General features: G+C 34.7%; 2 protein-coding genes across 3 annotated transcripts; both read right to left on the reverse strand.

The window, feature by feature from the left end:
- Positions 1-753: 753 nt before the first annotated feature.
- Positions 754-8,053, reverse strand: LOC120086631 (putative leucine-rich repeat receptor-like protein kinase At2g19210). Its single transcript, XM_039043370.1, has 13 exons — positions 6,819-8,053; positions 6,170-6,716; positions 5,352-5,827; positions 5,064-5,202; positions 4,914-4,985; positions 4,722-4,793; positions 4,562-4,642; positions 4,115-4,260; positions 3,816-4,027; positions 2,882-3,008; positions 2,693-2,755; positions 2,411-2,600; positions 754-1,376 (listed from the first exon to the last, which is right to left on the reverse strand). The coding sequence occupies exons 1-13, from the start codon at positions 6,904-6,906 to the stop codon at positions 956-958; spliced, it is 2,634 nt and encodes an 877-aa protein (XP_038899298.1). The 5' UTR covers positions 6,907-8,053; the 3' UTR covers positions 754-955.
- Positions 8,054-9,898: 1,845 nt separating this feature from the next.
- LOC120086632 (membrane-associated progesterone-binding protein 4) lies at positions 9,899-15,596 on the reverse strand. 2 transcript variants are annotated; one of them, XR_005484275.1, is made up of 9 exons: positions 15,338-15,596; positions 13,819-13,895; positions 13,379-13,450; positions 12,930-12,967; positions 12,554-12,597; positions 11,599-11,645; positions 11,231-11,405; positions 10,591-10,984; positions 9,899-10,012 (listed from the first exon to the last, which is right to left on the reverse strand). XR_005484275.1 is itself a non-coding variant. In XM_039043372.1 (8 exons), exons 1-8 carry the CDS (start codon positions 15,536-15,538, stop codon positions 10,817-10,819), a joined length of 822 nt encoding a protein of 273 aa, XP_038899300.1. In that variant the 5' UTR covers positions 15,539-15,596; the 3' UTR covers positions 10,351-10,816. The 2 variants fall into 2 exon arrangements, 1 of the variants encoding a protein (XP_038899300.1); XM_039043372.1 differs by lacking the exon at positions 9,899-10,012 and having other exon boundaries at positions 10,351-10,984.
- Positions 15,597-19,753: the final 4,157 nt, after the last annotated feature.

Here is a 19,753-nt window from a genome sequence, read left to right on the forward strand (position 1 = left end):
TCTTCATTTGTACATCTCATTCCAAAGTGAAGAGTTCTCTTCTTTCTTTCTTTCTTTTTTTTTTCTTTTTTTTTTTTTTATATCTAAGCTCTATTATACCAACTGACTTTTGTTTGAGTTTGAATATTATACATTGAGTGTATTGTTTCTAGTAATTGAGGTGTAATTAGTTTGTTAGTGTATTCAGTTCTATATCTGTCTCTTATACACATCTAGATGTGTATAAGAGACAGCTCTTTTCTTTCTTTCTTTTTTTTTTTTTTTGAGTTAAACTGAGCACAAGTATCCAAGAGTTCTGTCAAATCCGAGTAGTTCGAGGTTGCACTTCTACCGGAGTTAGTCATTGTATCCTGCTAAGACGATCGTCATAGTCTGTTTGTAGCCCATGCATAGGGAATAATTATCTTCAGGACAGTGCTTACCAGAAGCGTATCTCGACTGCGTTGTGAAGTCTCCAAAGGTTTTGAGGTTTTTTCAAGTCTTTGGTTATTTTTATATCTAAGCTCTATTATACCAACTGATTTTTGTTTGAGTTTGAATAATATACATTGAGTTTATTGTTTCTAGTAATTGAGGTGTAATTAGTTTCTTAGTGTATTCAGTTCTATATATACCATTTTCCCTCAACAGAAGATTCGAACCACAAACCTATTAGTCATTAACACATACTTTAAGCAAGTCAAGTTCAGCTCATTCAGCTATTTTCAGAGTTCATAAAATTATATTAACAAAACCTATTCGGTGAGGGACTTAGTTTTATGCATAAAAAACAATATCATTACTTCACAACATCTTGAACCACTTGGGCTATTTCTTGGCTCATAATGAGTTGCTTGCAGCCTCCCTACACCGACCAAACATTGATAATGCCAAAGACATCAAATTGTTGCTCATACTCCTTTACATATCAACTTTTTGCAATAGATTGTTTTGAATCACACACACAAATAGAACCCTATCTAGCAGAAGGTGTTACTTCACTCTCTCTAAAATTCCTACTGACAGCATTTGATTTTCTCATATTAGAATCAACGTTTCTTCTTTTTCGAGCTTTCTCTAATGCCAAACATTCGCTCAACTCTGAAACTACCTCTTTCATGTTTGGCCTATCAATGGAATTCAATGACAAACATTTCATTGCAATCTCCACTGCCTTCCAAGCAGAACTCAAGTCAAAGTTTTCCCTCACCTTCTGATCAACAATGCTCCTTATATCACCTGTTTTCATAAAGTGCATAACATATTGGCTTATATGATATTTCTTTGAAGAAGCCCTATCGATCATGAGGACCGGACGGGAAGTGACTATTTCCAAAATAAGAACTCCAAAACTATAAACATCACTTTTCTCAGTCAACCAGCCAGTTGCATAATACCTGCACCCAAGATCGATGAATTGGTATTGAAAAGTATAAGAAGTTTCATATATTGATTTATTGAATCTAAAGGAATATATGGAAGAACAATCAAGTCATTCACCTATTTGTGTGTTTTATTGTAATGGTGATTTCACATAGAACTGCCTTTTATGTTACTCTCTGTTGCTATTTATTCCAATTATTTAGTCTATTCAAAGAATATAGCTTACTAAAAAATGAAAAGCTTACTCGGGATCGAGCAATCCCATTGAAAAAAAAAACCGATGGGGTTAATTTATGAAGGATAGTAGGTCTTAAATCACCAACTGACCCAAAAGCTTAAGCTAATGGGTGTAGGTAAATTTAATTGTATATCATCTAACACTCCCTCTCACTTATGGGCTTGAAATATGATGAAGGCCCAACAAGTGGAAATCAATATTAAATGGGGAGGAAATAACGTCGTAGGGGCTTGAACCCAGAACATCATGAAGCAACCTGCTCTTATACCATATTAAATCACAAATTGACCCAAAAGCTTAAGTTAATGGGTGAAGGTAAATTTAATTATATATCATCTAACAGTAGGATTCTTTTTTGCTGTTTTTGGAAGTTTTAATGGTGGCGGTTTATTATCACTTTTGTTAGGCTTTGTTTCGTTCTCTGTTGGAAGGCGTTAGGAGAAATTTTATTTTATTTTATTTTATTTTTGTTTTCAAGATTCTTGGTGTTGGTTCATCTGTTTTTAATTCGTGCATTGTTGAAGACTTTTCAGTTTGCTCTTTGTTGGTCTTTTGTTTGGTTGGTGATCATTTTTTCAGTTTCTTTGGTAGTTTTTAATGCCTTTGTTTTTCAGTATTTGAAGTAGACACGTTAGTTGAAGACTCGAAGTAGTTTGAAAGTTTATCTCTATTTGGTTGTATTTGTTGTGTGTGTATTTTCTCCTTTTGAGAGTTAGTATCCCTCAAACTTTTATTCCATTTTCATCACATCAATGAGAAGTTGTTTCTTGTTTTTTCTTGTTAAAAAATAAAATAAATAAATAAACTCACTCGGGGTCGAGATAGCCATCGGTCCCTGCAACAACAGTTGTCAAATGAGTATCGCTTTCGGTTGGAAAACTCTTTGATAGACCAAAATCAGCTATTTTAGCTTGGAATCTTGCATTCAAAAGGATGTTTGCAGACTTCACATCTCTGTGAACAATTGGTGGTTTACAACCATGATGCAGATACTCCAACCCTAGATTTTCAAACCTCATTCAATCCCAAGAGAGAACAGAAACAATACAGAAAACATTGTTATAAACAACAGTAGCTAGAATTGCATCCAACCTTGCGCTGCATTAACTGCTACTTGCATCCTTTCCTCCCAACTGAGGGCACTGTCTTTGCTACCTGCATATCATTTTAATCTTCAGTTACTCTTCACCGGTCAATGTTGATGATAATGGAGAATCTAAAAAAAAAGGTTAAAAAAAGTGTTTTCGCCTCTAAAATAGAAATTCAAACAGCAGCAGAAACCTGATAGATGCTCTTTTAAGTTGCCATTGTTTATGTATTCATAGATTAGAACCAGGTTGCCTTTTTCGTAGCAGTATCCGACAAGGCTTGTCAAGTTTCGATGATGAATTCTCAGCAAAAGTTTAACCTGTGATATAAACAAAGAACATAAATCGTAATCAATAATACTAACCTGGGTAGGTTGCTCCTCCAGCTTTTTCATGATAACGAATGAACGTAAATGTAGAAAGACAAACCAAGATTTGTTAATAGGAAACAATAACACAAGCATCCAACAAAACTGATAAATAACAATAATCAAGCAAAGAAGAATCAATGACCATGGGGAGTTTAGAGTGGTATCCATTTTTCACTTCCAACTTTTCTTTATTTCGGGATAAGAAGTTTCATAATCAGGTCCTTTATTTTGGAGAAATCTTTTGTAACTCTTTTGGTTTAGGCTCTACCCTTTTTATAATTTTCATACATCAATGAAATTTGTTTCTAATCAGATCCTTTTATATTTCTCCTGAAGTAAAATTCATCTTTTGTTTTTTCCTTTCTTTTTACTAAGATCTCATCCATTTCTTACCTGACACTAGGCCTTTCCTTTTTCCAAAAAAATTGAAGGATTAAATATCTTCTTCAGCTTAGTTCTTGCAGGTTCACTATATCTTTAAGATCAGTAACAAGTGAGTGCTGCCTTACGAATGTTTTGTTTTGTCATTATTTCTGTCCAACAAACACTGCCATATAACAATAAGCTCACAATTTAGCAGTAAATTTTGATTTACTTAGTGACCTACATAATTAATAGAACACACCAAGAATGTTTCTGTTAACCATCTTGAACAAGAATCCTCCAGAAGAGTTAAGAACTAGACATTAAAAAATCAAATCAGCAAAGCTTGGATAATCAGGATGATATTCAAGGACACTGCTGATGATGACTTACCTCTGCTTCAAATTCTTTATAACCTTGAACTGAAGTCTTAAGGACCTTCACGGCGACTTGAGTATCATCCAAGTAACCAAGGAATACTTTTGCAAAACCTCCTTCTCCAATTTTTCTCTCGAAGTTGTTTGTAATACGCCGTATTTGAGAGTATGATAGCTGCTGTTTTTTTTGCTCTAGTGATCCAAGTCTTATGATGGGCTGTTTTCGGACTGTCAATAAGTGAAGGTTTAAGAAGCCTGATCATGGAAGTATGTCTAAAATCTCATAACTCTTGCACAAGAAAATTGTACTCTAACCTCGTTTTCTCCATAATATTATCCCGACTGATGTTGCAGCTAAGAGGACAAGCAATGATGAAACTGTTGCTACAATTGTAATAACATAACTCTTTTTCTTCTTTTGACAAGAAGATGAAGCACAAAGATCCGTGCTTCCTCCAACCCTTCCATAAAGCAAATGACAATATCAAGGCTTTAAATTATAGTAGTAATAACTGACATTAATCTCCTTACATAGGATAAATCCAGATCTCTGGAGATGTTTAATGATAGGCAAAACATACTGCATTTGTCAAATAAATCTTTTTGTCTTCATAAGCACGAAAACACGTACATACAGGAACGTGGATAAAAGATTGACAAAAACAACAGACTAACTGAAAAATAGCATGAAAACAAACCAAAACTATTGAAACTCTTTTGGAAGACTTCGAAATTTTTTAAACTTCAACAAAAATATGATACCTTATTGTAAGAGATCCATTTTTGGATCGTTCCATGAGTTCGCTTGGTATAGAACCAAGGAGTGGATTGTCCCTCAAGTCTCTGCAAATTTATCATCAATCACTAATTAGTTTTCTTACTAAATATATTGGAGCAATCATTTCTGAGAAAATTTACTCACAAAACTTTCAAGGAGTGCAATTTGGATAGAAAACCGGGCACCGGTCCACTCAAGTTATTGTTTGACAAATCCCTGGCATAAGCAGTTCACTTAGACTACTGATTGTTGGTACAAAGAATGGGAGAACCCCTTTTAGTTTCATTATCAGAAAAACCAGCAAACAAGGAGGTTGCATAATCTTTCTTGACTTACAAATATTGTAATGATGTGAGCTCAGATACATGGCTAGCTATTTCCCCCACCAATCCACTCGAAGACAAGTTCCTGTTGTCGAGTTTATAGAAGTTCATGAAAGAAATTAGATAAGAATACAGCCAAAAGATAGTATTATTGAAAACTCACAAGGAGGTGATTCTATTAGGACTCTGGTCATCATAGCTACAATCAAGACCATGCCACAAAAAGGATTTTGGCTGGCATGGATCACCCTGCCAATTCTTTCTCACGCCATAAAATGATTTGATGTTCATCAGGGCTGTAACTGCAATATCCAAATGTAAGAAAGAAAGAGTATGTTTAAGGCCCCTAGTTAGGAATATATTGGGATAGTTAGTATGATGAGTAGTAAGGGGCATTCTATTAAGATTGTAAAACAAAAATATACAATGCCAGCGAAAATTCAGCACATACTGTCCTGCTCTTCAGTGCGTGATTGTGATGCGTCAAGCACTATGTAGATTTCAAGAGCATTGAGGATAGGTGGAAGATTTGATGCATTAGTTTTTGATAATGAAAATGCAATATCATGCCCACTCATTGGGGATATGCTATACAATGTAGTTGAATGCAAGTAATCGGGAGAGAAAGGCTCATTAAAATAATTCCCATTTTGATAGATGTTAAATTCCCTTAGTTGGTTGGCTTGGAGCTTTTCCAAATCAGCAAAGTGCAGGAATATATGATATCTGGTACTGGGATTTTCAGGAGCCCAGTGAAATTCTAGAGGATCACTGGCATTATAGGCTGTGATGGCAGTGCTCATTACAATTCTTGGTAAATTATAGGAATTGCTACCTCCTGAATCAATTGTGGATGAAGTGCTTATAACTTTGTAGTTAGTAAGGTTATAGGGCATCCAGATCCTATCAGAAAAATCATCATTGTACCTGAAAGTGACATAAAGGACATTTAACCATCAGCTTCAATCAATAAGTTTCACTAAAAAGAAAAAATCATAAATGGCTTACTAATATGCCGTTTGGTAACCATTTAGCTTTTAGTTTTTAAATTTCGAAAATTAAATCTATAAACACCTCTGTCATCTCTAAATTTCATGTTTTATTATCTACTTTCTACCAATATTTCAAAAGACCAAGCAAATTTTTGGAAACTTAAAAATGTAGTTTCTAAAAACTTGTTTTAATTTTTTAAATTTATCTAAGAATTGAACTCTTTTCCTTAAGAAAGATGGAAAATATTGTAAAAAATTGAGAGGAAATAAGCTTAACCTGACAGTTTTGTTGGTAGTTGCACCGATGTCCAACCGTCTGTGGAGAGCTAGCAAATCAAAATCAGTGACATAACTTGCATTTTTCAAAAGCCTAAGCTCCAATGCTGATATAAATGGTGATCCAAAGCCAGTATTGACCAGACATATGCATATGGAAGATGTAGGAAGTACATGTATAACTTCTTTGATTATGATGTTGGATTCATTCTTCAGTATTACTGAATCCCATTTATTAACTCCCATGTACAGATCGAAAGCCGGCACTGTACCTTGACCATCATAGTTTCCGTACATAAAACTCGCTCTGATCAAATACTTGTAACCTTTACCTTGAGCAAGCTTTATGGTGTAACAGTTTCTGTCTCCTTCAGGAAAGCTCCTAACATACCAGAACTGCTGTGGAAGAGTGGTAGTGTTGAAATCTGATGATATGCTCTTACTTATTCCAGTTTCTGTGAAGTTTACATCAGAAATGTACTTTATGTTTGTTACACTGTCTTTGTAGCTTGAATTCTCTGAAATTCCACAGTCAATGCTAATGAATCCTGAACAAGAACAAGAGATTATATGAAGAGATGGGCAGTGATTTTTCTTATAGAAAGATAGACCAACTTGAATATGCAACTCGTTGTAACATAACTACAAACCTGATTGATCCTGTGCAGAAACCAGAAATGAAATAGCTAAAGCAACAAAGATCTGGAGGAGGCAGTATCTTAACTGCTCCATTATCATTAGACCTTATTGGAAAGAGAGCAGCAAGAAATCATATGTGGGTGTTCAAATTAGCTCTTTTCGTATGCTTATTTTTAGGAAACCATGTAGAAAACAGCATGATAGACCAAATCAAATAGCCTTTAGGAGTTGGTCAAAGAGTAAAAAATGAGTAACATTCTCCAGTGAAGCATTGTATAACCACATAAGCTAGCCATGCCTTTGATTATATCATTATGAAAATCCAGAAAAGAGACAAGTTAAAGCCAAGTTGAATTATTTTAAGGACGTCTTATTAAAAAAAAGGTGGAAGGGAAGGAGACTTAACTCTTCCTAGCTGTCATAGTTGACAGAAAATTCTTTGATCTTTTTCCTTATGGTGGATGATTTTAAGTCAAATCAAAATCATTGATATCATAACAAATTTTTTATTGTATTCTATAACATAACATTTAGTTGAACTACTCAAATGCTCTGATATTTTTTTTGTTAGCTTCAATGTTGAGAATTTCACTTTGAAAAAATCAAGGGACCTTAAAATATTTATAAGATCCATGAATTACTCATCTCCTTGTTGATTGGTTTACATGAATTACTCCTCTCTTTACCAATTAATTTTTAGATAGAACTCCATGTTATCTAAAAAGGTATCAGAGTCCACGAAGCTCAAATGGGCATTTAATTCAAAAACAACAAATTGGGATCTCATTCAAGAATGGTGAATCCAAATAAGCACCGTTATAAGAGAATATATTAAGAATCCCACATTTGGACCCTCACAATGTTTATAAGGTTACTAAGTTGTGAATAGAATGTAAATATGGAAGTACCAATAACCCACTAGACAATCACTCATATGGTGGGGAGGTGGGTCAAAAAATGAATCAATAAACCTAGTTGACGTAACTTGCTACTTTTGACATTTAACAATGTTTTCATCTACAACTCCGACACCTAGGGGTGTGCATAAAACCAATGAACCGAGTCGAACTGACTGGTTCGGTCCAGTTATTTTTAAAAAAGTGATTCTGCGGTTTAATTGATTTCTACGCATGTTCATCACTTGTGTTAACAATAAAATAGGGTTTGGCGAGTATTGAATCGAATTTAAAAGTCGAATAGAAGTGAAAAAATGTTAAAACAATAAGAGTAATAATGAAAACAAACATCAAACTTCAAAGGGCAGAGATATGGTTAAAGTTATTTCGATCAAAACATTAGAAGACTAGTAGGAGTGTACACGGGCTGGATTGGGTTGAGGAGATTTTTTGGACCAACTCGAATTCGGGTTGGTTGGGTTGGTTACCCAAATAACCCAAATAGGGTCTCCAACCTAACCTTTAAAATTCGGATTAGGTTGGATTATTTATTTTTTTATTTTCTTCTTTTAATACATTTTTTTTATTAACTTAAAATAATTAAATTTATCTATAACACATACTAACAACTAAAATTTTATAAAACTCAAATGTTAAATATCAAAATCTAAGATATCTATTACAAACTTCAAAAAATATCATAACAATATATATGAATTATAATATGAGTTGGATTTGGTCAATCCGAATTTTGAAAAATGTAACCCGGACCCAATCCAACATGAAAAAAACATAAAAAAAAAAAAAAAAAAAATTCAACTCAATCCAACCTAAAATTAAAACTAACTCAACCCAACCTTTAAATTACATTTTGGGTTAGATAGTCCGAGTTATTCGAGTAGTCGGTCATTTGAACACCCCTAAAAACGAGGGCAAGAAAGAAAGAGATTGGAATAATAACCTGCATTGACAAATTCAGCAAGAATCTTGAAGGTCCAGAGAGAGAGAGTGAGAGAATTAGGTAAAGCACGAACTGAGGAGGTACGCGGAGAAATATATAATAAAGAAATGCGAAGTCAGAGATAGCGAAGCCATTGTTTAGAGTTGGAGTGATTTCGCCATTGTTTAAAGCACAAATTGATCGGAAAGTCAAAAGGAATCATTGCTAATTAAATTCTGAAACGTACGGCTGAACTCTGAAGTAGTAACCACTAACAACTAACGAGGATGATATGCAGTGTTTTTGGCGCCAATAACCTTGAAATGAAGGAGAAGATATTTCTTTTTTTAAAAAAAAAAAAAGAAAATTAATTATTCGATAAAATGGGTAAAAATTGTTTTTAATTTAATCTAACCTTTTTAAGTCTGCTTTTACACTTACGTGAAATATAATCCACCCATGGTAGTTTGAAAAGTAGACCTCATTTGATTACAATGGTTGTTATTTACATGTATTTCGTAATCATATTGACCGGTAAAACTCCTAAATTTGTAATCAAAATGTGTAATATATTGAGTAACGGAAGGTACTCAATCTAATTTGCTTGAAAATTATGTCAGACCCACTACCTTTACTCTTACCATTAAAGATACTATCATTATAACAATATGAATTATGAACTTGTTACATTTACATTGACCTTTACTATTATCATTACCATTAAGATTAGGAGCTAACATAACATAATGATAACAACAATAGTAAATGAGATAGATTTATAATTTTAACTAAACGCGATTAAAAAAAAAAATTGCAATTCATGACATATTATGATTGATCTAACAATGAAATCCTATTACAATTATACCAATTTTTATTACGAATTAGTAAATATCCCTAATCATAATTGGTCTTAACTATTAATTATATTTGAATAATTATATTTTTTTTAAATGGTTGGATTCATCTAATTCTCATCATCCGCTGAGCTCTACTTTGATCGTCATCTTATTTGTAGAGTTGCATATAATTTTACAAAACGCCATTCACACCAACCTTAATTTATTTTTAGTCAACTTCAATTAATAATCTGTCATATCAGATCATATTTTACTCCACTTTTAATACAATCTTATGTCTTGATTGACTTTAATTTGTAATTTTTTTTATTGTGATTGATTAGGTATAATTAACAAATTACCTTCAAAATCTATTTCTACACTTTAAAAGAATAATAATAATCATTATAAGACCTTCAATTTTACCAGTGGCGAGACAAAATCCCTTCGATTCAGTTCAGTTCAACCATTTTGGGAGTCAATACAAACCAAACAAATTAAACGATTGATTTCTTCCGTTCAACCTTGAGCTGAAAAGAATTTCATTAAAAACGATTCAATTACGTGAGAATATAATTGAACTATAACCAGCTTTACATATCTGCATCTAAAATATTACTTGATCAACCTATCAGTAAGTTTACGAAAAAAATACGAAAACTTAGGGCCGATTTGAATTGATTTTCTAAGTTTTTCTAAATTGAAAAAGTGTTTAAAGTGACAGAAAAATATTTTGCAAAAGTCAATCTAAACCGGACGCAAGAATAACAACTGGGCTAGAGAAGCTATATAACTTTTCGGGCTGTAATCTGCAGAACATTATAAGACCAACAAAAACTTAATTCTAATTCATATGGATTAAATCAGGTTTCGTCAAAAGGCAAACAAATCGGTAGTTAGAAGTGTAGCAACATCAGAATTCAGAGGCAAGGTTTGTCTCTTCATGTCTTGCAAAAGAGGACAATAAATACAACTAACATAAAAAATACATCAATATTTTACAAGTTCATATCATTGACTATGAAAAAAGCAAACACAGCAGGCAGGCAACTGAAACTGATGATGATCAATAAACAGTATTATGCTATAAAAATATATAATCGCATACCTGTCCATGGTCGATGCTCCCCCACCACCCACCTTTCCAACGGGAAGAAGAATTTAAAAAAGAACAAAAGATTCGGCATGTCATATCTATTGGCCATTTCAGTCGATCTCCTGCAGGCTTCATCCCCTCTTTAGTATCAGGATGATAACCAATAATGAACTGGCTTCCGATGCATGTGAGAGGTCATATGTTGACTAACAAGCTAAAGGCTCTTTGTAATGGCTCTTTAAACACGACAAGTCTTGGCTTGGTAGTCACAACCATCATAAACTTCTAATCCTGGCTCACCTAGTTGATCTTCCCTAAAGCAAGCACACCGTTTGCTCATCTTCCCTGTCAATGCAATTTCTAAAGGCCTCTGTACCAACCTCGGGAAGCCATTATCACACCAGACCTAAGGGTGGGTTAAAAGAGAGTTCCATTGTCACGATCTGAATTTATTCCACATGCGTGAATTAATCAAGAAAACCAAGCTTTCATCGAGACAAATGAAAGAACACAGTATTTTATATTCATTTCTCAACTTATCATCAAATATATCTCTTAGGTAGATTGCATAAATTCTAGATACTGTTATAAAAAGTAAACATAGAGAAGCTGATAGGAAAATAATGGCAAGACTACATTGAAGAATATATACCTCACCACCTTCTCCCTGACTCCATCTCGAATTACAACTTGGCAGTTTATCATCCTCTTCCTTTTGTTTCTTCAAAAGCTGTGCACCTCTGGCAGCCTTTGCCTCAACTCCCTTTAAATGTTTAGTGGGGTTTCCATGATCATCATAGTAAAGACCCACCAACTTACCTACAAGTCTGTAGTGAAGGCCAAGAGCATTATTCTCGATCATTTATTCCCATAATAACATATTGCATTCACAAATCGATCGCCTTTTAATAAATTAATCGAAGTTCCATACTCAAAATATATGCACGAAACTTGCAACAATAGTCATCCGATTCCCATATCATATAAGATATTAGACACTACAAACAACAGCCAACTTACGTGTAGGTTTTTTGGTAAAAGCTCCGCCATTCAACAACACTCTTGATCTACAAGATTAGTTATTGCAACAGTCAGATATATAAAGCAAGTAGATGAATAATATACACTGAGGTAGGGGTATTCAAAAAATCCGATAACCCGAAAAAACCGATCAACCCAACCCAATCCGTGGGGTTTGAGTTGGGTTATCAACTCATTTGGGTTAGGTTGGGTTCAAATAAATAAACATTTTATGGGTTGGGTTGATTCATGGATTCACCTAATATAACCCAAACCAACCCGAATTTATTATTAACTTTAAAATATTTTTTTTTTATTACTTATAACACAATTATCTATACATATATTGATTTTAATTTTATTTAATTCCAATATTTTTTTAATAATTTATTCTTCAACAACTCTTAAAAGTAGTTTTTTTGTACTATAGAAAGAAATTTTCACTATATAAATTGAAATTGAGTTGTTAATCTTAATTCAAAATATGAAAATAATTAAATTAGATTTTTACATATTTACGTTTTGCTTCTTTTTAGAACAAAATTTTAAATAAATGACCCAATTAACCCGAACCAACCTAACCCAAATATTTTGTGGTTGGGTTGGGTTAGGTTCATTTTTTAACAAGGGTTATTTGGGTTGAAAAAATTTACAACCCAAACAATTGGGTTGGGTCTAAAAAGTCTTTCAACCCAACCCATGAACACCCCTACCCGGAGGAGACTCACTAATGCGATAAGAAAAAATAATCAATTATTCTTTATCGTAAAGAATGCTTCATTGAAACCTCAATAGAAAAGTATAGCATTATACCAAAGTGGGGAAAAGACGGGTTTGGAAGGGGCAGAAGTTCTACAAAGCTAAAGATTGAGAGCACAAACAATAAGCAACAGTATCACATATTTAAGGGCAATTCCTTGCCCTTAGTGAAAATTTACATAAGCAATTAGAGTACCTCAGCATTTGACAAACCCCGCAAAGAATCAGTAAGTCCTTCCCCTATGACAATAACAAATGATAGAATTCAATTGACACTTGAATGATGTTTAAGATAATGACACATATGAAACACTTTTCTTCTGTGAATTAATTTCTCTTAGTTCTTATTCCCAGCCACTCCCTCCCTCCCTCTCCTCTCCCTTGCCCCATAGACAACAAGTGATTTAGTACATATTTCTTGTTGACAGCCCATAGAAAATAAAAGTTTCACCATATCTCTAGGCCACTCAGATTGTCTGTTATACTACGTAAGTCGTAAACAAAGTTGTAAGTTTATGACTAGGAATTGACAGAAAATATTTTTCACCCTCAGGATAAGAAGCCATAAATACCTGTGAAGTTTCCTGATACAAATGCACGAGAAGCATCTCTGTTCTTAGAAACAGCCATGATAAAAGAAAATATCAATGCATTACCACATATGTACAATGCAAGACTAAAAAAAAGTGGCAATTAATTATTGAGGTCTTGTTAAAAGAAATCAAATATAATTTGATCAGTAAGAAACAAGTAAAATTTAAATTGGAAATTTATGTTTTATAAAAGGCTTCCATACTGTCCTAGGCGGCAAATAGAGCAGAAGGAAAATGAGTGGCAAGTAGAGCAGAGGGAAAATGACCCATTAAGATATTAATATTAGAATCAATAGCCAACAAAAGACAAACACAAATGCAAAACGAAAAAGAAACATGACAACTGAACTATTGTAGAACAAATGATTCAGAAGCTTTGTCAAAGGAAGATGCATAGGAGATCAACAAGGGAAATAGAGATTACAAACCTTCCGGCAAAGTGATTATAACCTCCTCCCACACCATAGTGAGATTTTCCTTTTGTGACATCAAATACAGATCTGAAAAGTCAAATTATTAGAGGCTAAATAGTTAGGGATTGATTTCCATGAAATGACCCTTTTGTACTGTGCTGCAATTGGCATGCTTTCCTATAGGTTATCTAATTAAGGATATTTTATCCCAAGACCTTTTATATTTCTTATGTGTGGACTAACGATATAACTTCAAAAGAACAACCACACGAAAGAATTGAGGCTTAGTGGTTCAACAGCCAATGCTTTGAATTATCATAATTTATTTTCTCCTTTTTTTAAGTTATATGAACAACTTTTATAGAGAAAAAAAAGGAAAGAATACAAGGGCATACAAAAAAAAAAACAAGCCCACAAAAGTTTTCAGGACGAGTTGGAAGGGAGGTGGAGTGTACCCAAGAATTCCAAGAAGGATCGCCAATCCCTTGTCTGTTCCATTATACAATGCTAGCTCATCAACTTCGAAGAGTTTCTACAAAAGCAAACAAGAACTTGAAATAAAAGTATAAGACTTACCAATTTAAATCATTTAGAAACTGAAGTCTACATCTCTCCACCAACGTGTTTGATAGAATTAAATTACAAAATTTAAAGGAAATCTAGTCATTTCTTTATTCCACCTACGGTTTGCATGGCATAAAATGTGCAAAGAAACCTAGACATTTCTTTATTCCATCTACGAATTGATCTTGTTAATCTTACAAGTGAACAAACCACCTTCAAAAGCAGCACCAAGAGCCATTGATGACAAAAGAATATCAGGGAGAAAAGGATGGTCATTGAAGATTGATCAAGAAAAAACAACAAAAGCATTATCTTTTTGTGCCAAAAAACATATCCACAGAAGATTCTGAATTCTTGTTCACTGTTATGAGAAGCTTCATGCCTAGATGGATGAAATGGATGCAAATGAGTATCTCAGACATCAAACTCTCCATCTTTACCAATGGAAAGCGAAAGCTTAGGATTTGGGTAGTCACACTGGGGATTAAGGAAAGAGACCCAATTTCTCCATTCTTCTTTCTGATTGTCCGAGATATTTTGAGTGAGGCTAGTCTCTAATTTGCAGACGGTGCTCTACTATATGTGATGATGAACAACAATTTATTTGATAACCAACTGGTACTCGTTCCACATTTGAGCAAGTAACCACACAAAAGTTGATCCACAGGTCCTTCAAAAGGTCAATTTTTTAACTAATGCTCACTTCTTAAGATACGGAAACCTTCATCTAATCTTTCTAATTCAGGGATCTCTTCGACTAGAACATTTTTATTAACAATAAACCTCCCTATCTCGCCTAGCTATAAATGACTGTCATAAAGAGCCTTTTTCATGCCGCAAGCACCACCACTTTAAAGCCAAAACCACGTCTCCAATCTTCCTTTCAGTCAATGTAACCACTCTGAGAGGAATTTTTAAATTAAATTAGATTTCTCCCATTTATCAAACTCTAATCACTGGGTCCCAATAAAGTAATATGACAAACAAACCATTTATGCTATAGCAGCAGAAAACATCGCCGGGAACCCCATCTCGAAGCATTTAACCAAAGGTCATCTTTCCCTCAACTTGAAATGGTAACCAAACTGGGGGTAAACTTCTCGCCCTCAATCTATATCCCTTTTCCATAGCATTAAGTAGCATACCCAAAAAAGCTCGCCCATATGTAGAACGAACAAAAGATCTTAAACAGTTTGATAATCATAAATGGAGCTCTACCAAATCCCAAACAACACTTTCTGATAAATATACTCCAAAATTTGTAAAAGTACCAGCTAACTCTTAATAACAGAAAAAGAGACATGCCTTCCAACGGAAGATAGAAGTATTAGTTGTCTTCCGAAACAAAAATACAAGCATAATAAACAAGCCAGTGATCTATATCAAGCTTGAACAAGAAGCAGCTCGTACCTGTTGATGAGAGGGAGAGGAGGAGAAGATCGGGTATCGGGATTTGAAGGAAAACCCAATGAAAAGCGCAAGAATAGCCACCATAAGAGCCAAAACCCACCCCATGATCTTATCCCCCATCTCCTTGCCCTTCACCGAGCTCAAACTCCTCTCCTCATGCGCGTCTTCACTAGGTTTCTGCTGAGAGAGATCACTGTCCATTGTTGTTCTGGACCCGAATGCCAAAGTTCGGAAGTGTCTTCTTCGCGGGGTTTTGTTTTTTCCTTTTTTTTTTTTTTTCCTTTTGTTTTCTCTCTCTTGTAAATTAGTACAAAATGACCCAAACACTTAAAAAAAAAGGGGAAAATTTTACGAATGACCCAATTTTAGGGTCCAAAATGTCAAATGACCCATTTTTAAAAAAAATAATGTCAATTGACCCTATGCTTACATCATCGCGAGATGAGATTACAAAAATTGCCCCTGATAACCCTCTCGCTCTCGCTTCGCTAATCTCGCTCTCGTTATGTGTTCATCTTCCATTGTGATGTGATTGTTTGTCATTGTACGATTAATTTGACAATTTTCACGAAATCTATCTACAACTTAAAATCGTTAACACAAAAATGGTGTATTCTTAAAAATCTAAACTTTATTTGAACTGTCATTTTGTTGAACGGAGATTTATTGAACGAGGTTTTCCAGAGTGGAGTTTTTCTGAACCAAACGGAGTTTTCAGAACGGGGTTTCAGAACGGAATAGACTTTTCTTGAACTTGGTCTCATTGGTGTTTGTAGAAACATGGTCTCAAAACAGGTATTTATAGACATTGTAAAATAGCATAACGAAAAAGGTGTGAGAAAAAGGGACAAAGAGAAAGGTGGAGAGAGCGACATTGAGCGACAGCGAGAAGTGCGAGAGCGAGAGACAATGGAGCAAGAGGCTTAGGAGCAACAGCGAGAGAGATCTATGTGTATTACTATCTGCTTAATAAAAAAATGTTCTCTTGCTTTGTAGGATGACACGAAAGTGTGTACTAATTCGATACGGAGGTCATTGGGATGAGAACAAAAATTTGTATGTTGGAGGCGAGCTATCAGGAATCGTTGTGCCTATTACCTTGAAGTATGAAGAACTTAAAGCTCACGTTTACAGGATTGTAAATGTAAGTTGCTCAGAGTTTAATGTTGTTATGAGAGTTAAATATAAACTTGATTTTGAAGCCCCTCCACACTACATATGAAATGATGGTGATGTTTACTTCGTTCTTTGTCGGGACGATCTTTCTACAATTCAGATATATATAACACTAAAATCATACCACGACAAAAATGTGAATATAAGTGATGATCGTATAGATGTAGACAGACAATACGAGGCATCATATGAGCTAATCGAGAAGAGGGTGATATTCCATTGTCTATGAACACTCAACCATCAATATTATCAATAGACAATGACAACATTCGTGCGGTGGACTTGGAAAGAGAAATTCAATGTAACAGACCTGTGCCTGGTAATGGCTTGAATTTTATGGATTGTGGTCCTTCAGAAGAGCGTGATCCTTTCGTGGTTGATAATGAGAGATCAGAAGGATTAAATTCTATGGATTGTGGTCCTTTAGAGGTATATAGACCTGCAATGGCTGTTACTGAGAGATCAGGAGGATTGAATTCCATGTCTTCATGTCGTAGAGGGGAATTGATTATACTTGGCAACTCTTCATCCGAGACAGATATTGAAATTGATCAAATTTTTTTGAGTATGAGTGATTTAAAAATGAGATTGTCTATTAGGTGCATAAACAATAATTTTGAATATAAGGTAAAGAAGTCAACTAAGTCTTTGTTCACTGTTAAATGTATAGAGGATAATTGTAAGTGGAGCCTTCGTGCCGTTAAAATTCCAAGGTGACATATTTAAGATCACGAAGTATATGCGGCTGCACACATGTTCTATTGAAATTTTAAATCACGACCATAGACAAGCAACGGCTGCTGTAGTTGGTGAACTAATCAAAGACAAGTTTACAGGCATAGGACGTGTTTATAAACCTTGTCATATTATCGAGGATATGAGGAGAGAGTACGGCGTAAACATAAGTTACGATAAGGCGTAGCGTGCAAGGAAAACCGTTTATGCTCTCGTTAGGGGTACTTCAGAAGAGTCTTACGTTGTTCTACATGCATATGGTGAAGCGTTAAAGATGGAGAATCTAGGTACAAGGTTTGAAATCGAACTTGAAAATGATGTCCATTTCAAGTACATGTTTATGGCATTAGAACCTTGTATTAGAGGTTTTTCAAGTTGTCGGCCGATAATAATTGCTGATGGATCGCATCTGAAAGGAAAATACAAAGGGACGAAGTTGGTCGGCTTCTCCATGGATGGCAACAACCAAGTTTACCCACTAGCATATGCCATAGTGGACAACCTAACGGTTTGCATGGCATAAAATATGCAAGAAACCTAGACATTTCTTTATTCCATCTACGAATTGATCTTGTTAATCTTACAAGTGAACAAACCACCTTCAAAAGCAGCACCAAGAGCCAATTAGATGAACAAAAAGAATATCAGGGAGAAAAGGATTGGTCATTGAAGATTGATCAAAGAAAAAACAACAAAAGCATTATCTTTTTGTGCAAAATAACATATCCACAGAAGATTCTGAATTCGTTCACTGTATAGAAGAACTTCATGCCTAGATGGATGAAAATGGATGCAAATGAGTATCTCAGACATCAAACTCTCCATCTTTACCAATGGAAAGCGAAGCTTAGGATTTGGGTAGTCACACTGGGGATTAAGGAAAGAGACCCAATTTCTCCATTCTTCTTTCTGATTGTCCGAGATATTTTGAGTGAGGCTAGTCTAATATTGCAGACGGTGCTCTATAATATAGATGAAAACATTTATTTGATAACCACTGGTACTCGTTCCAATTTGAGCAAGTTAACCACACAAAGTTGATTCCACAAGTGTCTTCAAAGGTCAATTTTTTAACTAATGCTCACTCTTAAGATACGGAAACCTTCATCTAATCTTTCTAATTCAGGGATCTCTTCGACTAGAACATTTTTATTAACAATAACCTCCCTATCTCGCCTAGCTATAAATGACTGTCATAAAGCCTTTTTTCATGCCGCAAGCACCACCACTTTAAAAGCCAAAACCACGTCTCCAATCTTTTCAGTCAATGTAACCACTCTGGAGGAATTTTTAAATTAAATTAGATTTCTCCCCATTTATCAAACTCTAATCACTGGGTCCACCAATAAAGTATATGACAAACAAACCATTTATGCTATAGCAGCAGAAAACATCGCCGGGACCCATCTCGAAGCATTTAAACCAAAGGTCATCTTTCCCTCAACTTGAAATGGTAACCAAACTGGGGATAAACTTCTCGCCTCAATCTATATATCCCTTTTCCATAGCATTAAGTAGCAATACCACAAGCTCGCCCATATGTAGAACGAACAAAAGATCTTAAACAGTTTATAATCATAACATGGGAGCTCTTACAAATCCAAACAACACTTTCTGATAAATATACTCCAAAATTTGTAAAAGTACCAGCTAACTCTTAATAACAGAAAAAGAATCATCCTTCCACGGAGATAGAAGTATTAGTTGTCTTCCGAAACAAAAATACAGCATAATAAACAGGCAGGATCTATATCAAGCTTGACAAGAAGCAGCTTCGTCATATATAGAGGAGAGGAGGAGAAGATCGGGTATCGGGATTTGAAGGAAAACCCAATGAAAAGCGCTAAGAATAGACCACTAAGAGCCAAACCCACCCATGATTATCCCCCATGTTTCACCGAGCTCAAAACTCCTCTCCTCATGCGCGTCTTCACTAGGTTCAATATAGTCCATTGTTGTTCTGCGACCCAATGCCAAAAGTTCGGAAGTTGTCTTCTTCGGCGGGGTTTTGTTTTTTTTCCTTTTTTTTTTTTTCCTTTTGTTTCTCTCTCTTGTAAATAGTACAAAGACCCAAACACTTAAAAAAAAAGAAAATTTACCGAATGACCCAATTTTAGGGTCCATGATGTCATATATATAAAAAATAATGCGTCAATTGACCCTATGTTACTCATCGCGAGATAGATTACAAAATGCCCCTGATAACCTCTCGCTCTGCTTCGCTAATCTCGCTTCGTTAGGTTTGTCCCTATGATATGATGTTTCATCTGTACGATTAATTTGCACAATTTTCACGAATCTATCTACAATTAAAATCGTTAACATTAAAACAAATCTTGAGTGTAAGATGAAAACCTTATTATTTAACTGTCATTTTGTTGAACGGAGATTTAGAACGAGGTTTTCCAGAGTGAGTTTTCTGAAAGCAATAGCAGTACGGACTAAGACTTTTCTTGACTTGGTCTCATAGGCGGGTTCACGACTATAAATAGACAGTGTAATAGA

The sequence above is a fragment of the Benincasa hispida genome, chromosome 9 (assembly GCF_009727055.1).
Source record: "Benincasa hispida cultivar B227 chromosome 9, ASM972705v1, whole genome shotgun sequence".
NCBI classification, from domain to species: Eukaryota; Viridiplantae; Streptophyta; class Magnoliopsida; order Cucurbitales; family Cucurbitaceae; genus Benincasa; species Benincasa hispida.